The sequence below is a fragment of the Cupressus sempervirens genome, chromosome 3, assembly GCF_028749045.1.
Source record: "Cupressus sempervirens isolate cs-2001-9-10 chromosome 3, ASM2874904v1, whole genome shotgun sequence".
NCBI classification, from domain to species: Eukaryota; Viridiplantae; Streptophyta; class Pinopsida; order Cupressales; family Cupressaceae; genus Cupressus; species Cupressus sempervirens.
This window is the reverse complement of record NC_143120.1, coordinates 868,325,117-868,344,631: the sequence shown is the minus strand read 5'-3', so window position 1 is coordinate 868,344,631 and position 19,515 is coordinate 868,325,117. Positions and strand designations below refer to the sequence as shown.

Genomic DNA, 19,515 nt, shown 5'->3' with positions numbered 1-19,515 from the left:
TAATTGTCTAGATGCAATGAATCTTGCTGCTTTGTGATCGCACATTGAATTTATCAAAATTGTTATAACCTTCACCTGTTTGCTAACTAATTTGTAGGTCTATTTACCTGTGACCGATAGGTCTTTACCTATTGGTCTGTCTATACATCAATAAGTCTTGTACTCCAGTTCACCGATAAGACAATACATGTTTGTCTTTATCAGTCTAACTTGTTTACCAATAGCTTTAGTTCACTGATATGCCTTCACCTATTTGACCTTTTACCGATAGTGTGTAATTCACCTGTTCATCTTTGTGTTTCCTTTTATGGATAAGGTATATTAATTAACCTATTGTATATACCTATTTACTTGTTGGTGCAACTTTACAAAAATGACCACCTATGTGATGGTTTGCCAACAATGACAATCATACACTCCAAAATCATCATCAATAACCTTATTGTGATTTTCCAATCGACATTCTCCCCCTTCCGCATTGATGGCAAAAACTTCATAATTTCAAAATTTGACTCCTTCACCAGTTATTGTACATATCGCTTAATCATATTCCCCTGTTCCAAAATTTCAAAGATTTACTACTACTCCTTAGTACATGCTTCTCTAGAATTTCTACTACTCCCCCTTTTTGTTTATATATACCGCACTACTATACTATGCTACTCCCCCTTTTTTTGGCAACAATGCTAAAGAGTATAACAAAATTGGTATATGTAGGGGTACTCCCCTCTTCATAGTTTATCAAAGACAAACTTGAATTTGTCCTTATTTGGTTAGCAAATGTTTCCATGATTCTTTCAGTGCAGTAAGTGCAATAATTTGACCATTAAGACCAGCTGCAAGTTCCTCCATGTTGATGATAGGGCACCAACTTTTTCAATTCTAGCTGCCTTCAAAGGATAAAGTTTGTATTGGGGCTCGAGCTCCTGTATGATTTCAATCAATAGTGGTTCATTGCCATGGTGATCTTGTGAAATCTGTCTCCAATTGACAGAGTTTCTGTGAAGTTCACCACTTCACTAGGGTTAGCAAATGCTCGATTCGATCTCTAGAGAGCACTTAACTCTTATCAATTCACTCAATAGATCACTATATGCTCTCACAATCACCTTCTAAAATCACTTTTTAATATTGCAAGGTGAGGAATGAATACATTTTCCTTCTATTTATTTGCCGAAAAGTTCTCAGCAGCTATAAGTACAAATTATTAAATGCAATTAACTAATATAATACCCTATACCGATAATCACTGTTTACTTATACTAAGCTTCTTACTGACAACTCTCTTCTCACTGATATCTGTCTCTGCCAAGTGTTAACTGATAGCGTATACGTATAACTCTTTCAACTTGCGACTCAATAGTGACTAAATGTTTCCTATGTCGCGTGCTATATAAACATTATCACCAATGCATTTGATTATCCTAATAGGTGTTGCTGCTTAATCAATATAAGGGATTGGTAGATGTAACCATGAAACTTTAAGTCCCTAAGCAAATACTTGCTTAGTTAGAAGATGAATCCCTTGAACTAGAGGATAATGGGTTACTTGTTGTCGTAATGCTTTCTTCTTTCTTCACCCAAACTTTCTTTAGGTCATGTCTAACTTGTTCATGATCTACTACTCTTTTTCCTTGGTTATCTTTATTGGTAGAGAATCAATATCTGCAGTTTTGTGCAAGATGTCCAAATCTGTGACAAATGTATCATACCATACTTGTTGCTCTCCAAGCTCTATAATTATCTCTCATATTTCCCATTATGCAATTCATTGTCAGGTGTCGAATTTTTCTACATATAGTGCACATAGTAGGAATGCTACTTTCTCTTCTTAGAAAGCTTACTGGTTTGTTAGATATCCTTGTTGATGGCATCCTTGTTCTACATTGCTTAGACTTATGTCCATAATGATTGCATGTGTAATAGTATCCAAAAAAACTACCTCTTGAAACATTTACAGATCTCCTTCTTCAAACGTTTGATGCATGACCAGGCCTTCCACAGTTATAACAGGTAGGTTTAGTCGATTTCTTACCTTGCATGTTGATAGGATCTTTAGGGTTTTGTGATTGTTGTTCAGCGATTTGGATGATTCTCCAACTTCATATCTGCTGGCACCAGTATATCCTAGTCCAGTTGTGTCTTTAGGTCTTCTTTGGTTTTTCAGTTGCTCATTAACTTTCTGCATGCTTTTTTCAAACCTTGCGAGTCTTCCATTGACTTCTTTTTCAACTTCCAGGTCATTCTTCAAATTTTCATTATCTTCTTTCAATCTTTCATAGTCCAAACTAGTATTTGCAAGCTCATCAAAGGTTTCACTTAATTGCTCATTCGGTGTGTGAATCTCCTCTTATCGTCTTTGTAGGATTGCATCTTTATCTTTGTTGGATCGTTCAACATTTCTTCTTAGTTTCAAGAACTCCTTCTGCACTTTCAACTGCTATCATTCTTTCTAGTACTTTAGTCATTCTTAGGGCTTAACCTTATTGTTCCGTCTGCATCTTGCTTACCTGTTCATTTAGTGCATTATTTTTACTTGATAGATCTGCTATAGCAGCATCAACTTCCTCAGAATTGACATTTCCCTCTGATAGTTGTTCAATGTTATCTAGACTTATCTTTAGCTACTTTGACAAATCTTCAGCTTGTCTCTCAGATCTTGTAGTTGTTCATTAGGTGTCTCCAAGGCTTCTTCCAACTGCTTCTGATACCTATAACTTTCCACCTTCCCCGATCTACTCTCAAGCTGTTAAAATTCCCTCTAGAGAACCAATGCTCTGATACCAATTGTTGGAAAGATAGGTCCCAGGGGGCATTGGGGGGATCAGTACTACAAATCAATTCACCAATTCAAACTTGAATCCTTTAATCATTAAACTAATATACTTCCTCTTGAAGCAAGTAAACTTGTCTACCTAGTCAATCATATAACTGAAATGTAAACATATTGTAATAAACAATAAGACAAAGCATTCACATACATAACACCAAATTTTTGGTCTCGCAAAAACCCTTGGTTACAGGGAAAAATTGTGGTGGGATGACACAACTCATCACTGTAGTAGATAAGTTCCGCCTTCTTAGGAGCGACAAGTTGTCACTTTCTAAGTGACAGACCCTATTAAGAGCGATTGGTACATTGTTGGATGTATCTAAAAGTCCTATTAATGACTAACTTGCTAAGGAATTTTATCCCTCTATTGCAGTGTTCACCCTCTTAAGGAATTTTATCCCTCTATTGCAGTGTTCACCCTCTTAAGCTATTTACATGAAAGTCCTGTTAAAGACTACTTTTCTTAAGGGTTTCCACAATCCATTTGAAATGTATGAAATTTATTTCTGGATTCGATTGTGTAAGAAATAAATTTCATACATTTCAAATGGATTGTGGAAATCTGATAATGTTGATTGTTGAAAACTATTAGGAAAACAAGAGTTTGACGTGTAATTGCCACTTACACAATCGAATCCAGAAATAAATTTCAAATGGATTGTGGAAATCTGATAATGTTGATTGTTGAAAACTATTAGGAAAACAAGAGTTTGACATGTAATTGCCTTCTCCAAAACCTGTTCAGATCCTTTGTGCATTGCATTGTCCATACAATCCCTTTGTAGCCTTTCTAAGATTAATTCAGTGATTGCTCCTCTATCCTACAACTAAGTATCACATGTGCTGAACAATAGCAAAAAACAACGATATTAAATAACAGATTGATCATAAAATCATAAAGGGGAAACAATCATAACATGAAAAGGAGGAACCTATGTGGAACCCCTGAAAACAGTTCGACACACCGGACTACAATGAAAGTTAGGGAAAGTAATGATGGAAAGATGAGGCAAAAATAAAAGAAAAGATGAGCCAACAAAAGGGAAAAAGAAACATAACAAAAACGAGCATAAGCAAAGTGTAAAGGCCAAAGAAAGAAAAGTAGACCTAGTGTGTTTGATTTTTGTGTGGATTTTTTATGTTGTTTGATGTTGGAAGGGGTTATAAAATTTTGATGGTTGAAATGGCTAACCTAAATGTTTAACTTGGAAGAGATTGGGTAAATTTTGATTTAGATGTGGGAGGTGGTCTGATCTTTGTAGGTGTGGAATACAAGGACGAGGTCTTGAAGATTTTGTTTTTGTTTTTAGGTTTAAAAAACTTAAAAAATCTTAGTTCACAAATTGAAATTAGATGAATTTTATTGTGGGATTTGGTGTCCCCTTAATGATTTTCTATTAGAATTGCATTAAAATCATGCTTGTTGTTTTATGCATGTTTATGGTGTATATATATCATGGTGCCCTATCTTCAAAATGTTGATATTTCTAGGATGAGGATGTAGCCAAGACTTGGGATAGGGATGACATGTTCTCTTACTATCATAGTAGCCAGAAACTCATACCCATATCCATTTTGGAAACTAATGCAGGAGCATTCTTGGGTAGTTGGCAATCTTGCATCACCCAAAAATATTTCCTTTTTGTTCCTGTTTTTGTTTGCCAATTTTTTTGTTCTAGGTAGCTATCGTTTGAGTTGGCACGTTATCTTATGCAATCCTTATGGTGTGTTCTACGTATCATAGAGATCCCATGTCTAGCTTCGCAACTTGATCCGATGTTTCCTGATGAAGTTATGTTATCATTGGCCTAGTCCTATATTGTTCTCCTTGTTGTAATAGTCAGGTTGTCATAAATTGACTTGCGAGGGTGTTTCACGATTGGCAAAGCTAATTGGCACATTATTTTACGTTCTTATACATGTGGCCAACCTTGTTTGTTCACACTAAATGATATATCTATTTAGGGGTGTGCTTATTAATTTTGTGTCCTGAATTATATGTTGTAATAAGTTTTTGTTTTCTTGGGGATTTGCCATTGGATAAGTTTTCTTGTGGCTAACAATCTTGTATAAATGTAGGGTAATAGTTGTTGGCAATAAGGAAGTAGGATAGTTGATAGCCAAGAGATCTGGATAGCGACGATTTAGAATAAGTCTTAGTAAAGTGGCATGTCTGTTCTGGGAATGTAACTGCATGTTGCAAGCCGATTGAATGTAATCTATTTTTGTGATTAATGAGAATATTAGTTGTTTCCTATTTGTTGGTGTTGGATCTTTGAGTTTTCCATTGTGTTGTCTCTAGCTGCAAGGTTGGACATCTCTCTAATTATGTCGCCTTGACTCCATCAGCATCAAAGCACAAGTTGTGATCTTCTGATCACATCCGAGATCGTGAGCTTGCAAAGTGGCGAATTTGTTGTTTGCAAGGTGAGAGAATGGAGGATCTTGTTTTCCCTCTTGGGTCAACAGAGATTACTTGCACACATACATAAAGTACTCAATAATGGATAGAAAGATAATATAACAACATTGTATTCATCAACTCATTGCTACATACAAGTTTATCCATAGAAGTGTGTCTCATTCCAAGAGAGAAGTGCATACATATAGTGGCCGAGGGGATGTGAGGCATACTGTCGCATCCGTATAACTTCCTTGGATGGACCAACCGTCTAACTACCTGTTCTCCCGACAACATTTGGGGGGAAGGGATAAGCCAGCTGTTGATAAGAGCAAAGAGAAGTCAGTAGGATAGTTGATAGCCAAGAGATTTGGATAGGGATGATCTGGAATAAGGCTTAGTAATGAGGCATATCTGTTCTGAGAATGTAAACTGCATGTTGCAGGCCAGTTGAATGTTATATATTTCTGTGATTAATGAGAATATCAGTTGTTTCCTATTTACTGCTTTGTTGTATCTAGCTGCAAGGTTGAACATCTCCCTTGGGGATTATCTAGCCTTGACTGCATCCGAAATGTATCCAACTCAACCTGGATACATGTCAAATATTTTACCCATGTGTGCCCAAGAGAACCTATATTCCAACCGTTCCAAATACTATGTGGTTTGATTTTTTAAAATTTGACACAAATCTTGCCCAAATTTAATTTAAAAAAAATCATTATGCTATTAAATTTTTTTGCTATAAACAAAACCTACAACAATTGAAATGTTTTTCTGTTGTTTGTCTTCTAATGCAACTCTATTATTTGTTGCATATTGTAAAGTGTTAAATTAACTTATAACTATTTATGTGGCATATATGTGTCTATATTGCTTTTGACGTAATGAAGATCTCCTCTAATAACTTTAAAAATTGTGTTAATTATTATGTGTATGTGTTTTGGTTAATGCTGTATCCAGCTGTATCCATATTGGGGGTATTAAGAAATGCCCGTATTTGTATATGATACCATATCCATATTTGTATCCATGCAGCTCAGGGAACTTCAAGAGGATATCCTTGCATTGTAATCACTACAAAAGTACAGCTCATAGTATAGAAATTACTTAAAAGAGTGTTCTATACTATTTAGAATTCTAAGAATTGACATTATCCATGCAGCTCAGGGAACTTCAAGAGGATATCCTTTCATTGTAATCACTACAAAAGTACAGCTCATATTATAAAAATTACTTAAAAGAGTGTTCTATACTATTTAGAATTCTAAGAATTGACATTCTTTTCTGTGTGCAAGCGGAACTATGTTAAATCAAACTGGAAAATAAATAAAAGATATATATGGTTTTCACTTGGGAGCCCCAATTTGGGATGAAAAGCCTAGTTTATAGGTGTAAACTGAGCCAATCAGGTTATTGGATAAAATTGCCAAAGGATTTTTGGTAATGTATCTGGATGAGCAGCTGTATCTAATTATATTATATCTCAAATTGTTTTCCTATGGAATTCTCAAAGCATGAACTGCATGCATTGCTTGGGAAAAAATATCATTGTTTTTGGATTAATAGTTAAATTTTTTAATTCTATCAAAGGCTATCAATATTGTGTGATCCATAACTGTTGAGGCAAACAATTTTAGGGGTAGATACTACAGGAGTTTTGATAAAACATTAATGTTTTTGTTTTAGTTTATTTTGTGAGAGTAAGAGTTGCGTTGCTTGTTATCTTTGAAAAAAGGTGTGATTTTCAGATCTTCTGTTTCTGAGTAGTTCACGCTTTTTTGTTTTATTGTCCACATCGGAGATCTTTTCCGTCATATAAGTGTTAATGTTTTAAGCCTAGAAATAGAGATAGACAGCAATCAAAGAGCATAAATGGTACACAAAAGACTCAATAGATTTATCTTGGGAAAACCTTTCCACTTGAACATAAAAACCTAGCCACACCAGCAAAATATCTCTTTCATTGATAAGAAATGTTCAAAGTACAAGGCTTTCACTTGATTGATTTACAATATATCTAGCAATCACATAAATAGATTGCATTTGACTCTTCATCTTTCACACAAAGATCTCTTTGGGTCCTAAAAATAAGACCTTTCATATTTCCACATGTTCAACACTTCACATTTCCATACGCATGCCTCTTTGCATGACATATGACACGTCTGTTTGCATATTATTAACACAAATATCTTTTAGCTGAAGACTGTTAATGCATAGGATCTCTGATATAAATAATATGATTCTCAGACTGTTTATATTTCAGACTTGTACTTGATCTTGTTTGTGTGCAGCAGGTCTTTAACTTTGGTTGGTCTTCAATGCTCCAATAATCTTCATATTGAATGTCAAGTACTGATTAAGTGGTATTTGATAATCTGCAATATATATGACTGTTGATCCTGGGACTGCAAGTATGACTGTTATTGATATTGCTTTGTCCCATCAATGAGTGAATATATATAACACATGAGGGGTCACATCCCTGCAGGGGCATGACTCTACGTGGGCATGACCGTTGGTCAATAATCCAACATGTGCATAATAGTAATCTGCCGATGACTAATCATGCCCGATAATATCATTTAATACAACACTTAGACATATATTGATGGTAATATGAAATGGAGCCCGATACTTGATTGGTGATAACACAGATTTCTCAATATGAATACAACCCGATATGAATCAGTGACAGTAACAAGTGAAGCCTGATCTGAATCATAAACATGTAACACTTTTATATATATATATATATATATCATTTTATTTACAGCATAATGTATTGAACCAGAGTCAGATGCTCGGTATTACTTTGACTGATGCTAGATGACCATAACAGTCATAACAATCATATTTCTATCTCATAAATCAGAGATAGAGATCTCTATCGCAGCTGCAAGCTTCAACAACAAGACCTTTAGAGATCTTTTTATTTTGTTCTTAATGGTTTTTTACCCGTTGTTTCTGCTTGAGTGGGTTAGCACTTTGCTATTTTATAGTAGCAGATGCATGTGTATCTCATTTTTTATTTATTTTAGTTATCATTACATCTTAATTAAAGTATATAGCACACAGAGTGTGTGTGTGTACACTGACACAGATATAGACATAGACATGCACAAATATGTTCATGAGGGGCACATGCATGTATGTACACATGCATTCCCACATGTACACAGACACACGCCCAATTCATTTTTCACAGGTTCAGGGTTACATGTCATCAAAATTTTAGACTTTCATATCATGTGTCAAAATCAATCTGCAAGTAAATACTAATAGTTGAATTATTAACTCCAACTGATGTTCCATCATCAAAACAAAAAAGTGTGCACATTTGCTGCTCTTTATTATTCTAATTTTTGGTGGTCACATGTTGGCGTCTCAAAACATTGTTTCCCCAAATTTTCATGTGTAGTAGATATTGAGTTTAGTTCTCAAATCCATAAATTATTGTCCATGCAGATTTCAGGGGGTTCTGGTTTTTAATTATACCCTTAAGTAAAAGTTTGCCGTGTAAGCCTGATAATTAAATTGTTCTGTAACTACCTTTCCTGACTGGGGAAATTAATACTGAAACTGTAAAACACGTCAGTCCCACAACTTGGTTAAACCCATAAAGGTAAAAACCATTAAGACAATATGCATTGGAAGACTCCTCACTCTGTATGATTGAGGTATAATTGTAGTTTCCTTTTACTCTATTCAGGTTGGGTATCTTAGGATTGCTCATTTTCCCTTTCTAATGAGCGAAACTGAACTAGAAGCATCTCATTTTCTCAACCGAGTAGAACAATCCTAAAACCATGAAGTTGATGGCAGAGCTTGGTAGAAGACTCACTGGGTGCAATAAAGGTATAATCTTGTTTTATTTCACTTGATCCATTGGAAATTTAGGATCTAGCTCAAAGCATACTAGAATCATTTCATTGATGTCATACCTTGGCATAGACCTCATAAAGTGTGGTTGAGGTATAATCTTAATTTCTTTTAACTAATCCATGCCTGATACTTAAGTTTATAATTTTAATATTTAAAAATTTTGTACTAAATGAGAATTGTGTGCTTTGTCAGCATTTGAAGATAGTTGACATGAAGGATGTTGTTAGGTGATTGCCATGTAAAGTTTTTCTATTCTTGCTTCTGAGCATATGTGACTGTTGAATCTTTTTGAACTTTACATAGATTACTGATGGCATTTAGATATAACATTGTCCTTACGAGGAGTTGTCAATTTTGTATTTTCATTCACATGCAAAGAGCTTTTATTTCCTGTCTAGTTTATATGAAGTTGAGGTTTTTTTGAACAAAGAAAAATATATTTGGTGTTTTAGCTATATAAAATAAAGTATTTAAAGCTTATGTATTATTCAGATAGCTTATTAATTCAATTTAAGAGTTTCTTGGAAGACTTTTATCAGCTCTATATGGGATGGCAGCTCATAGATATGCTTTACATGTTTGCACTCAGATGAGTCTTCTCAAACAGCAGATACAATTGCAGATACCAATGAAAAACCCGAAGAAGAAGAAGAAGGATGAATATTTATATGCTCAATTTACAGGTCAGCAAGTATTCTTTGAATTTACTCCTTGAGCTTGTAGGATCATATCACATTTGAAGTCTACTATCTCCAAAGAATTGCAAAGATAATGAAATTATTAATAATGTACTTAATATCATATTAATTGTTGTTTAGGCATATTTAGTTTTTAGATAACATAAAAACTTTCCTGTTAGCCTTTTAGAAAGTTTATATTTTGCTCGGTTATCTTTATATAAGGGGACTATATCTGCATTTGTAATTATCTTTTATGAATAATACATTTATGTAACATGTTATCAAAGTGGGTCAATGGGCTTCTATAAGATTTGGTGATTTTTTAAAATGAAAATTTGTAGACCTTTTTTATTGGAATTTGTTCCAAAATGGTTTATTATTATTTTCAATGAAATAATGACTTTGCAAACTCGTTGGATTTGAAGATTTTTGTTGAAAATTGCAAGCTTGGTCAATGGTTTTGGTTGCTGCTCGATTTCTTGATTTGAGCAAAAGACTACAAATTTAGTGGGTTGCATGTACTTGCATGCACTTTTTGTAGTTGCATGTTGCTCCCATGCTGTTTTCTGTGTGACGGCACAGAAACTCAGGTAAAAATGCTGGCAGAAAACTGTGTTGAAACACAAGTTAACAAAACGAAGAGGAAATCATATTTTTCAAAACACGTGCAAAAATGAAGATGCGAAGACCAGAAAGCCCCTCTGCAATCAGCTCGTATGGGCAGGAGAAGCTGGAACACAAACTGAGAATACCAAATACCAGTTGTGAGTTGTAAAAAACTCGTGATTTACAGAGACATGAATAACAAAAAAACCCTATATGAGTCTTGAGAAGAAGCTCAACCACACACGCACAAAAAAACTACTCAAATAAATTACAGGCCTCAATCAAAAGCTTCCATTGATAAATTTGTATTTCAAAAAACAGAACATTTTATTTAATTTCTTTTAGGAAAAGCAAATTTTGGTTTCCTGCTCTGATACCATGAAATAAATAGGGCTGGGTAATGGCGTATTTATTATTGAGAAACAAGATGCATTTAATAGGCATTTACATTAATGAAGTTTCTAATGAAACTGAAAGACTAAATAGAAAGATTCTAATAAATCTGAACTAAGAGAATCTAAATTAATTATTTACAATATTGAGATATTAATATTATTCTAAGAATTATATGCATGCAGGGTAGAGCTTTTTCAAACCCAATTGTGTATGCAGGGCAATTAGAAAGGCCAGATTGGTGTAATATAATGAAATTGTATTACTTATCATAATATGAAAAACAGGCCTGCAATTCTGCAAGCTATAACCTGCACACGCACACACACACACACACACACACTTCTGTACAAGAATATAGGATGGTATTGAAACTGGATTTCTGCTATTGCTGAAAAATAACATTTTATTATTTGGAAAAAATCCTGAATACAAATTATGGGAGTCACAAGGTCATAATGGCATATTCATTATTATTGAGAAATGAGATGCATTTTCTAGGCAATTATATCAACAAAGTAGACTAAATTAGAAGGATCATAATAAAAGTGAACTAAGAGAAGCTAAACTAATTATTTAGAATATCAACCACTAATTAGATATTAATATTATTCTAACAATTATATGCAGGCAGGGTTGATCTTTTACAAACCCAATTGTATCACAGCAATTAGAAAGGCCAAAGTTGTGAAATATAATGAAAGTGGATTACCTATTATAATATGAGGGACGAGCCTGCAATTCCGCAAGCTATAACCTACAGGCACACACTTCTGTACAATGAAATAGGAAGGTATCTGAAACCAGAGTTCTGCTTTTGCTGGAAAAATAATATTTTATTATTTGGGAAAAATATAATGGGAACCACAAGGTCATTAATAACTCATGAACTTGTCACTCCAAAATAAGCTATTCACGTGGGAAAAAATAAAAATATATCTACTGTCCACATAGCAGAAAACTAAAACTAAATTATAACCCAGCAGTGCTTTAAATAGTAAAAATGTGCCCCTCAAATATTTAATAAACTAATAAAAACAGATTCAGTTATGAAAAACGTTGTGCTTAGGAACATGCTACACTAATGCCTAAATATACTAAAAGAATCAAAGAACAGATGATGGCTCGAATTTCTAGTGCCAAGAAAAGAAAAAATCACCAGTAATTTTTTTAATGTGCTGTGCCCTAAATACATTCTGAGAAACACAGATTTTAACACCCCCTCTTTGCGAAGACGTGTTTATTAACCTCAACTTCACCCTTGTATTTCAAAACTCATCATTTTAAAGAATCCTTTGGCAACTGGAGTAAAAGTTTTATCAAGGTTCCCTTCCTCCTTTTGCCTTCAGCAATTTGCCTTGGTTCTGTTCAATACTTCTTCTGTCACATGCAGACAATCAATTGATGATTTCACAAGGTGTTGAGAAATTGTCTTTATACAGATAGAACGCTACTCTACTGTGACATCTTGCCATACCTGCTTAATTGGATTAGCAAGTAGCTTGTAAAGGCCACAATTTTTAACTTACTGGGCCAAAACTTGGCTATGTTTAGGGTTGTTGCCACTGCTTTGGTTTTCTTCTTCTCAAGACACAGATGCAGAGTGGTCCATTCACCATTTTTATGGCTTTTGAAACACTTAAACCAAGTTTTTCTTATCCTGGTCTAAAGGAGCTGATTCTGTCGCCCTGTTCTTCTGAATCTTCCCCAAGTCCTCATGTTCTACCACTTTCCTCATTTTCTCATGAGGAATGGGTTTGTACCTTCTCCCACTCTAGCATGAATAAGTATAATCTATTCTCCTCCTGGATGAAATCATTACAAAGCCTCTGATGATGTGAACATTTCTCAAGATGGAGTGAAACTTATTAGGGCAGTTATTACCAACTCCTTATCCTCCAATGCCACTATCTACAAGCTGATCAGTTGTTATATCATCTACATAATGAAGGTGACTACTTTGATTGGGTCACCCATGCGTGTGGCATTAGGTTTGTTCTTCTGTAGCATCTGTTTAGCAATGTGAAGAACTGAATGATCCTTTACAAGATCCTTTACAAGATCCAAGAAAACTTGGCCTTGGTCATCTTCTTTGTCATGTTCAATTAGAGTTGCCAAAATTGGTTTCCACAAAAGCAGAAAACCCAAAGATAAACTTCTTTCAACTACCATTGCAACCTATACTTCTAAGGAGTAAAGTTTGAAGAACCCAATAGGCACACTTTCTTAGACTGCAAGTAGTGATGTTTGAAATTACTGGAATGTAGTGAAACTAAACAAATAACTAAAAAAGGTCAGATCAACAACCTAAGTAGGCATAGATTAACACTCTAGTCATTGAATTTGTAATGGCATCCCACCCAACAACTGTTACAAGATTCAAGAAGAGTTGGCAGATTAACGGATTTCCGGATGATTCGTTGATTAACAGAGGAACAAATGTGTTCCTTATAAAGAATTACAAGGACGTTGTTTCTAAAAGAAACAACGTAGACTGAAGACGGAATTAGAAACAAAACTAGAGACAGGATAGGAAACATTCCTATCTGGACTGAAGAAAAAAGAGACGGGATAGGAAACATTCCTATCTAGACTGAAAGACGGACTACAGACAAGTAGTTGACTATTATAGAAAGTATAAGATATTATCTTAATACCCTCCCTTAATGGTCAACGTACGGATGTCGAAACATTCTGTGATAACTGAGATCCTCCCTGGATCTACAGAATGTTGAAACCAAGAAGCTTTGCCAGAAGAGTGCTATGACTCAAAATAAGTTGCAATTACAAAACTTTGTTTTTGTGGAAAAAACGGTAAAACCCAGAATCTCACGCAACCTTGTGTATTACAGACAACTTGAAATGATTTTTGAGGAGAAAATCAACAAACCTAGAATCTCACACAACCTTGCGTATTACAGACAACTTGAAATGATTTTTGAGGAGAAAATCAACAAACCCAGAATCTCACACAACCTTGCGTATTACAGACAACTTGAAATGATTTTTGAGGAGAAAATCAACAAACCCAAAATCTCAAAAAAAAATTCAGAAGGCGAAAAATGCAGCTTCGCCTTGATCAGGACCCGGAGAAGTCGGACGCTGCGTAACACCCATAACAAGTTGATCGGTGTTTTGATATTCGAAGATTGCGATGATGCGTTGCTTCCAGGTTCCATAATTGCGACCATTGAATTTGGAATTATGTTCGACCAAAATATTTGTTAGAGATGCCATGGCACGTTTTTCAATGAAAACTGTGAAAATTTGTGAAAGCACGTTCTTCGAGGCAATAATACGAAAGACCCAGAAGAATTAGAGAATGACCCAGAAGAGAGCTCGAAAAACCTAGAAGGAATCTGCTGTCGTTTTCTGGATCTGCTGGCTTGAAAATCGAGGCACAAAAATTGAGGCACTTAGAAAAAACGGACGACAACTCAGTTGAGCTCTCGAAAAACCCACCAAGAATTTGCAAACAAAAAAATTTTTCAACCCCAAAAATTAGGGTTTCGAAAAAAAACGGCCCTGGCTGAAAAAGGCTTGAAAAAACTTAAGATTTCTTGATAAAAATGGCAGATTTTTTTCAGGGAGAACGCAAATGATGAAGAATGCAAACAAAACGAACTAATCCTTGACCCTACAATCGCGATTTTGCTGTCAAATGAGCTGAAAAATATATGGACGCGAGTTGCTTCAAATGTGTGTGATTTGGACGCGATGTGTAGAAAAAAATTGCGAGCTTTCCCAAGGATATAGGCACGGATTTTGCAGACCAGGAGGCTGCAAAAAAGAGACGACTGTCGTGGTGTGCAGATAATTTCAAAAGAAATTATAAATTTTTCGAAAAATTCTTTATCATGGCTTTGATACCATGTTACAAGATTCAAGAAGAGTTGGTAGATTAACGGATTTCCGGATGATTTATTGATTAACAGAGGAACAAATGCGTTCCTTATAAAGAATTACAAGGACGTTGTTTCTAAAAGAAACAATGTAGACTGAAGACGGAATCAGAAACAAAACTAGAGACAGGATAGGAAACATTCCTATCTGGACTGAAGAAAAAAGAGACGGGATAGGAAACATTCCTATCTAGACTGAAAGATGGACTACAGACAAGTAGTTGACTATTATAGAAAGTATAAGATATTATCTTAATAACAACCTCTCACTAATCTGGACCTCTTCAACCTCTGAAATTTTTGGGCATCACACCCAAAAACTTACTATGATTTCTCGTGCCTCTCACAAGCATGGATCAGCTTCAATTGCTAAAACTCTGGCATCACACCTGTGGAAACTCTGAAAACTCCTCCTTGTAGGCAGCAGTAGTATCTATGAACAAAAACTTTGGTAGATTTTAGATTCTCTGTTCTGATACCATGTTAATATTCAGTAGATGGTATGGATTTTATGCACTAGTTTTGACATTATCATTTGATCAAACCCAAAATTCAAGTGCTATGACCCATGCACGCACGTCTGATAGTACAAGAAAATAGAAGGATAAATTTCAATATTGAATTTCACAGTTGCTGGAAAAACAAATTTATCTTTTTTTTGAAAAAATCCGAATGCAAAGTATGGATGCCACAGGGTCACAAGTAACCCATGAACTTGGTGCTTGGAAATTGAATAATGTGATCCTAATTGTATATTTCCTTTCATTACAAGACGTACATCCAAGAATAAGCCAACCAGAAACAAAAAAAATTGTCTAATGTCTGCATAGGAAAAAATTGAAAATATGTCTGTTGTCTGCCCAACAGAACGAATAATATATGATCAGTCTGCGCAGAGTAATGCTAGAATATGCTAATAGCAATGAGAACTTAGATCTAATGTGGAGTAACCTCTGAAATATCCAACAAAGAGTCATGATCCTAGTGAGTAGAATAAATGACAGCTTCAAAGAATGAGAGACAAGAAATGCAGCAATGAAAAACAGCAATGGCATGAATGAATAAAAGTTGGAGGAGTGGATACATGTATAGAATAGAGAGTAAACAAATCCAATCAATTAGAAAAATTGGTTTTGTTTTCTATACATGTATCCACTCCAACTTTTATTTGTTCATGCCATTGCTTCTTTTTGGGTACTGCATCTTGTGTTGAGCCATATTGAGTCTTCCAATCTGGTCTCTCCCATTCCTTGATGCTATCCTTATTTTGTAGCTAGATTCTTGACTCTCTGTTGGATAAGGATTTCAGAGTTTAGTCCTCATTAGATTTGACCTAAAATTAGGTGGTGGGATTTACACTCAATGAAGATGCTATCTACTCTAATAATGACCCACTAATTACGAGTAAGCGAGCTAAATAAATTATGAACATGTAGGAAAATTAAATACAATAATATTCAAGAAAGAAAAATAAAAAGTCTACATCAACAAACCAAAGAATGATGAAAAATCAGCACCTCAAATGAACTAATAAAATGCCATAAATTATGACAAAAGCTATGCCTAGAAATATTCTACTGTAGCACCTTAAAATAGGACAAAATCCTGATCAGGGCCAGAGAATTTCAAGTGCCTGGTGGAGGAGAAAAAATCACAAAAATAGTCTAGTTTTTACAACGTGCTACTTTGCTGTGCCCAAAACACATACATAATCAGATTTGCTAGGTGCTCTGATCACGAGTCTTTTGGCATTGGCTAACTTCAACTGCCTTGGGACTTTATCGAGTCCTGGTGTTTCTGGTAGAGAGTTGTGTAACACTGTTTTTTTAGTGAAGATATAGCGTTTTCTTATGAGCTTGTGCATCCTTGATTATTTGTGTCAATCTTTGAGGATAGCTGTTGCAAAGTGTGTTAGTCTTCATGGATTTTTAATGAGAAAAAGTTGCGAAATCTGGTATGATATTGTAGTTGCCAAAAAAAAGGCCCCCCCAAAGTTGGGTGAAGATCACTTGTAGGTAGTAGAGTTGTTTGAGTTTCATCATGTACCTCTATCATGATTTGCATCATATGTTATTCACCATAAAATATTGTAATAAAGACCTTATAATGATTTGCATCCAAATTGTATCTGGTAACAAAAGACAAATGCTACCTTTGCAGTTCTGTAGAACCCATAATTATTTTTGTTAGGAACGAAGCACTCATTACACTGTTTGCAACTTTGTTGCAGTACCATTTGACTGACTCTTTTGGGCACTTTTTGACTTGTTTATCTAGTGTGGGGAGTGAAGGCCCAATAGGGTCAAGACTTGGTGGTATGCATTACTGAAGATAGGACAGGAAATTTTGATTGTTGCATTTGGATTGGAGTGGAGTCCAGCTAGGCCCATTTGCATAAGAAGAAGAAAAACCAAGCTTGAGTAGCGTCTTAACAGTTTATAGACAGTAGGAGATATTAAATTATTAATTGATTGCCCAATTGTGACTTGTCTTATGTGTGATAGCAAATAAATTTAAATAAAGAGGTCTTGTTGTCAATATTGTTTTTGTAATTTATAAAAGTCCGTCGGCTATCTTGGGCTGGCCTATACATGGAATTTTACTTACAAATGGCATGCTAGTGAATCCTAGCATAATGCATCCTTTTAACACTAACAGACCAGTCGATATGGTTCATCTCTTGGGTTTGCCCATAGAGGGAATATTGCTTGCAAACAGCATATTATCATATTAGCGAATACTAGCATGATGCATCCTTATGCACTAATAGGCCAGTTGCTATTCTATCCCGTTTATGCATGTGCTATAGAAATGGTCTGAATATCAAAAGCTTTAAATATCTTAGTAATTGCTTCTGTGATGCCTTAAAGAAAAATGTGACATATAGTTTTAATGTTAATATATTTTTCTGAGGTCTACAGAACATTAGTGCTAATCCTTTTCAATTCCTCGTAAGAAAATTGATTTCCATTTAGTTTGTTTCAGCTTTGAAATGGGCAATAACAGTTCTGCTTATATTAGATTCATATTTTCTCTCTGATATTAATAAGAATCATTTTTTTGGTTTATGGTCATTTTTTATTTGTTTGGAGATTATAAAATTCATGTTCTTCATTGATGGATGAATACACAATATAACTAGGACAAGGTGCCCAACCATAAGTTTTTTACTAGCTCAAGGGCTAAGATAATGTCTTGTATAAGTTTACTTGAAAAGCATCCAACAAGTAACAACTTTTAGTGCGAGCACATCAGAATATCTGGAAGTCTAATTTCTATTTAACAACTGTAGTTTATCACTTTGATTATTCCCCTTCTGTTATCATCACTGTAGTCATCCAAGCTGTATGTTTAGTACAAGCTTGATGTACATATTTACTGTGTTTAGAGATATGCGGTAGAATAATGGATATATGCTATAAAAATTGTGCTGTCTCTATAGTTTTGAAGGTGTAAAACACATGTATTCCACAAGTTTTCTTGGAATGACACGCTTTCTTTTGGGAAATGAGTATACTGAAGATTTGGTGAAACTTTAAACTATGCTTGTTTACCTGTTACCAGCATATGTTAGATTATTGTTAACGTGATAAAAATGATAGAAAATCCATGTGTTTTAATTAGTTTCACTTTACACTTTGGTCGCTTTTGAAAAATGATATAAAACCTACCTAGGGCTGTTGAACAATACATAATATTTCTTTATAAAATCTTAAAATTAAGATCATTTAGATTTGATGCATTTTTTATCATTGCCACAGGTCAAAGCAAGGGGGAATATTTTCAACAACTTTGTTTATAAATGACGCAGCCTGCAACATGCTGTGTACAGGCTGGTCGCCTTTGCGATCCATTCCTCTTGGAGTTATTATAAATGCTTAAAGATGGATTCAGTGCTCCTTAATTGCTGCATTGGAAATATGTGACAGTATTTCCTTACAGCATCACGCTATCTGATACAATGTAAAAAAAATGTCCTTATTAAACCATTGGTTTGTTTTGTATAAATTAATAATTTCCTAGTCATAATCATAGATAATTAATTTGGACATTGTTCATAGAATGTATCTACATATTTAGCTGATTAAGTTATTAATCTTCTATGTTTTAGCTGAAGAAGGCACTTTCAAGAGTCCGTTTTAAGTTATGTGGCATCGCTTTGAGCGGTTCATTAAGATTCTTTAGTACCACTAATATATTTAAGCCGATAGGCTTCTCCTAGAGCGAACACTCCAACGTACAGACATTCATTTTCGCTCGCTAAAACCAGTCTCACATCCTCAAACCATTGATCACCTGGTTTTTGGTATTTATCCAGTCCTCCACATTGTTTGGTACGGGCATACAGAAGTGTGATGTTTTATGTCAATCTTGTCTTGGTGAGTACGTCAAAACATGTGTGTTCATTGCTATCAGCCAGGCACAGGTAATGCCCATTTGAGTTGCTTTTGGTCCATGTCCATTTGCTTAAAACTACATAGCTGCTCTGCTCTTGGGGAAGATCCCAAACTCTTCCCTGTATAACTCGACATTGAAAGCGAATTATCTGCAGACAGAAAATATCGATTAGTGGAGCACAGTTTTGGATGAGGCAGGAGCGAAAATGAATCACAGTGCTTTCCTGTAGGCTAAATGTCTGCATGAAAAATTCACAAGGGGGGCAAAGTGGAAATGTCACAGATTTAGGTGAAGTGATGACAAATAACTAACCTCTGAAGCTTCACTGCACTTTGTCTGCTGTTGCCTCCATCATTTCCATTCCCATTGACAATTACAGCCATAGCAAGAGAAGCTTAAGTTGATTTTCACAAC

At 34.9% G+C, this 19,515-nt stretch overlaps 1 protein-coding gene across 1 annotated transcript in view; it reads left to right on the top strand.

Moving 5' to 3' along the window:
* Positions 1-18,822, top strand: part of LOC149569538 (uncharacterized) — a 35,318-nt gene extending 16,496 nt beyond the window's left edge. The window contains exons 4-5 of the mRNA XM_089816938.1: positions 9,712-9,805; positions 18,465-18,822. Coding sequence (XP_089673064.1) covers positions 9,712-9,782 — 71 coding nt within the window. The 3' untranslated portion in view covers positions 9,783-9,805; positions 18,465-18,822. The remainder of the gene's footprint in view (positions 1-9,711; positions 9,806-18,464) is intronic.
* The last annotated feature ends 693 nt before the right edge of the window (positions 18,823-19,515 follow it).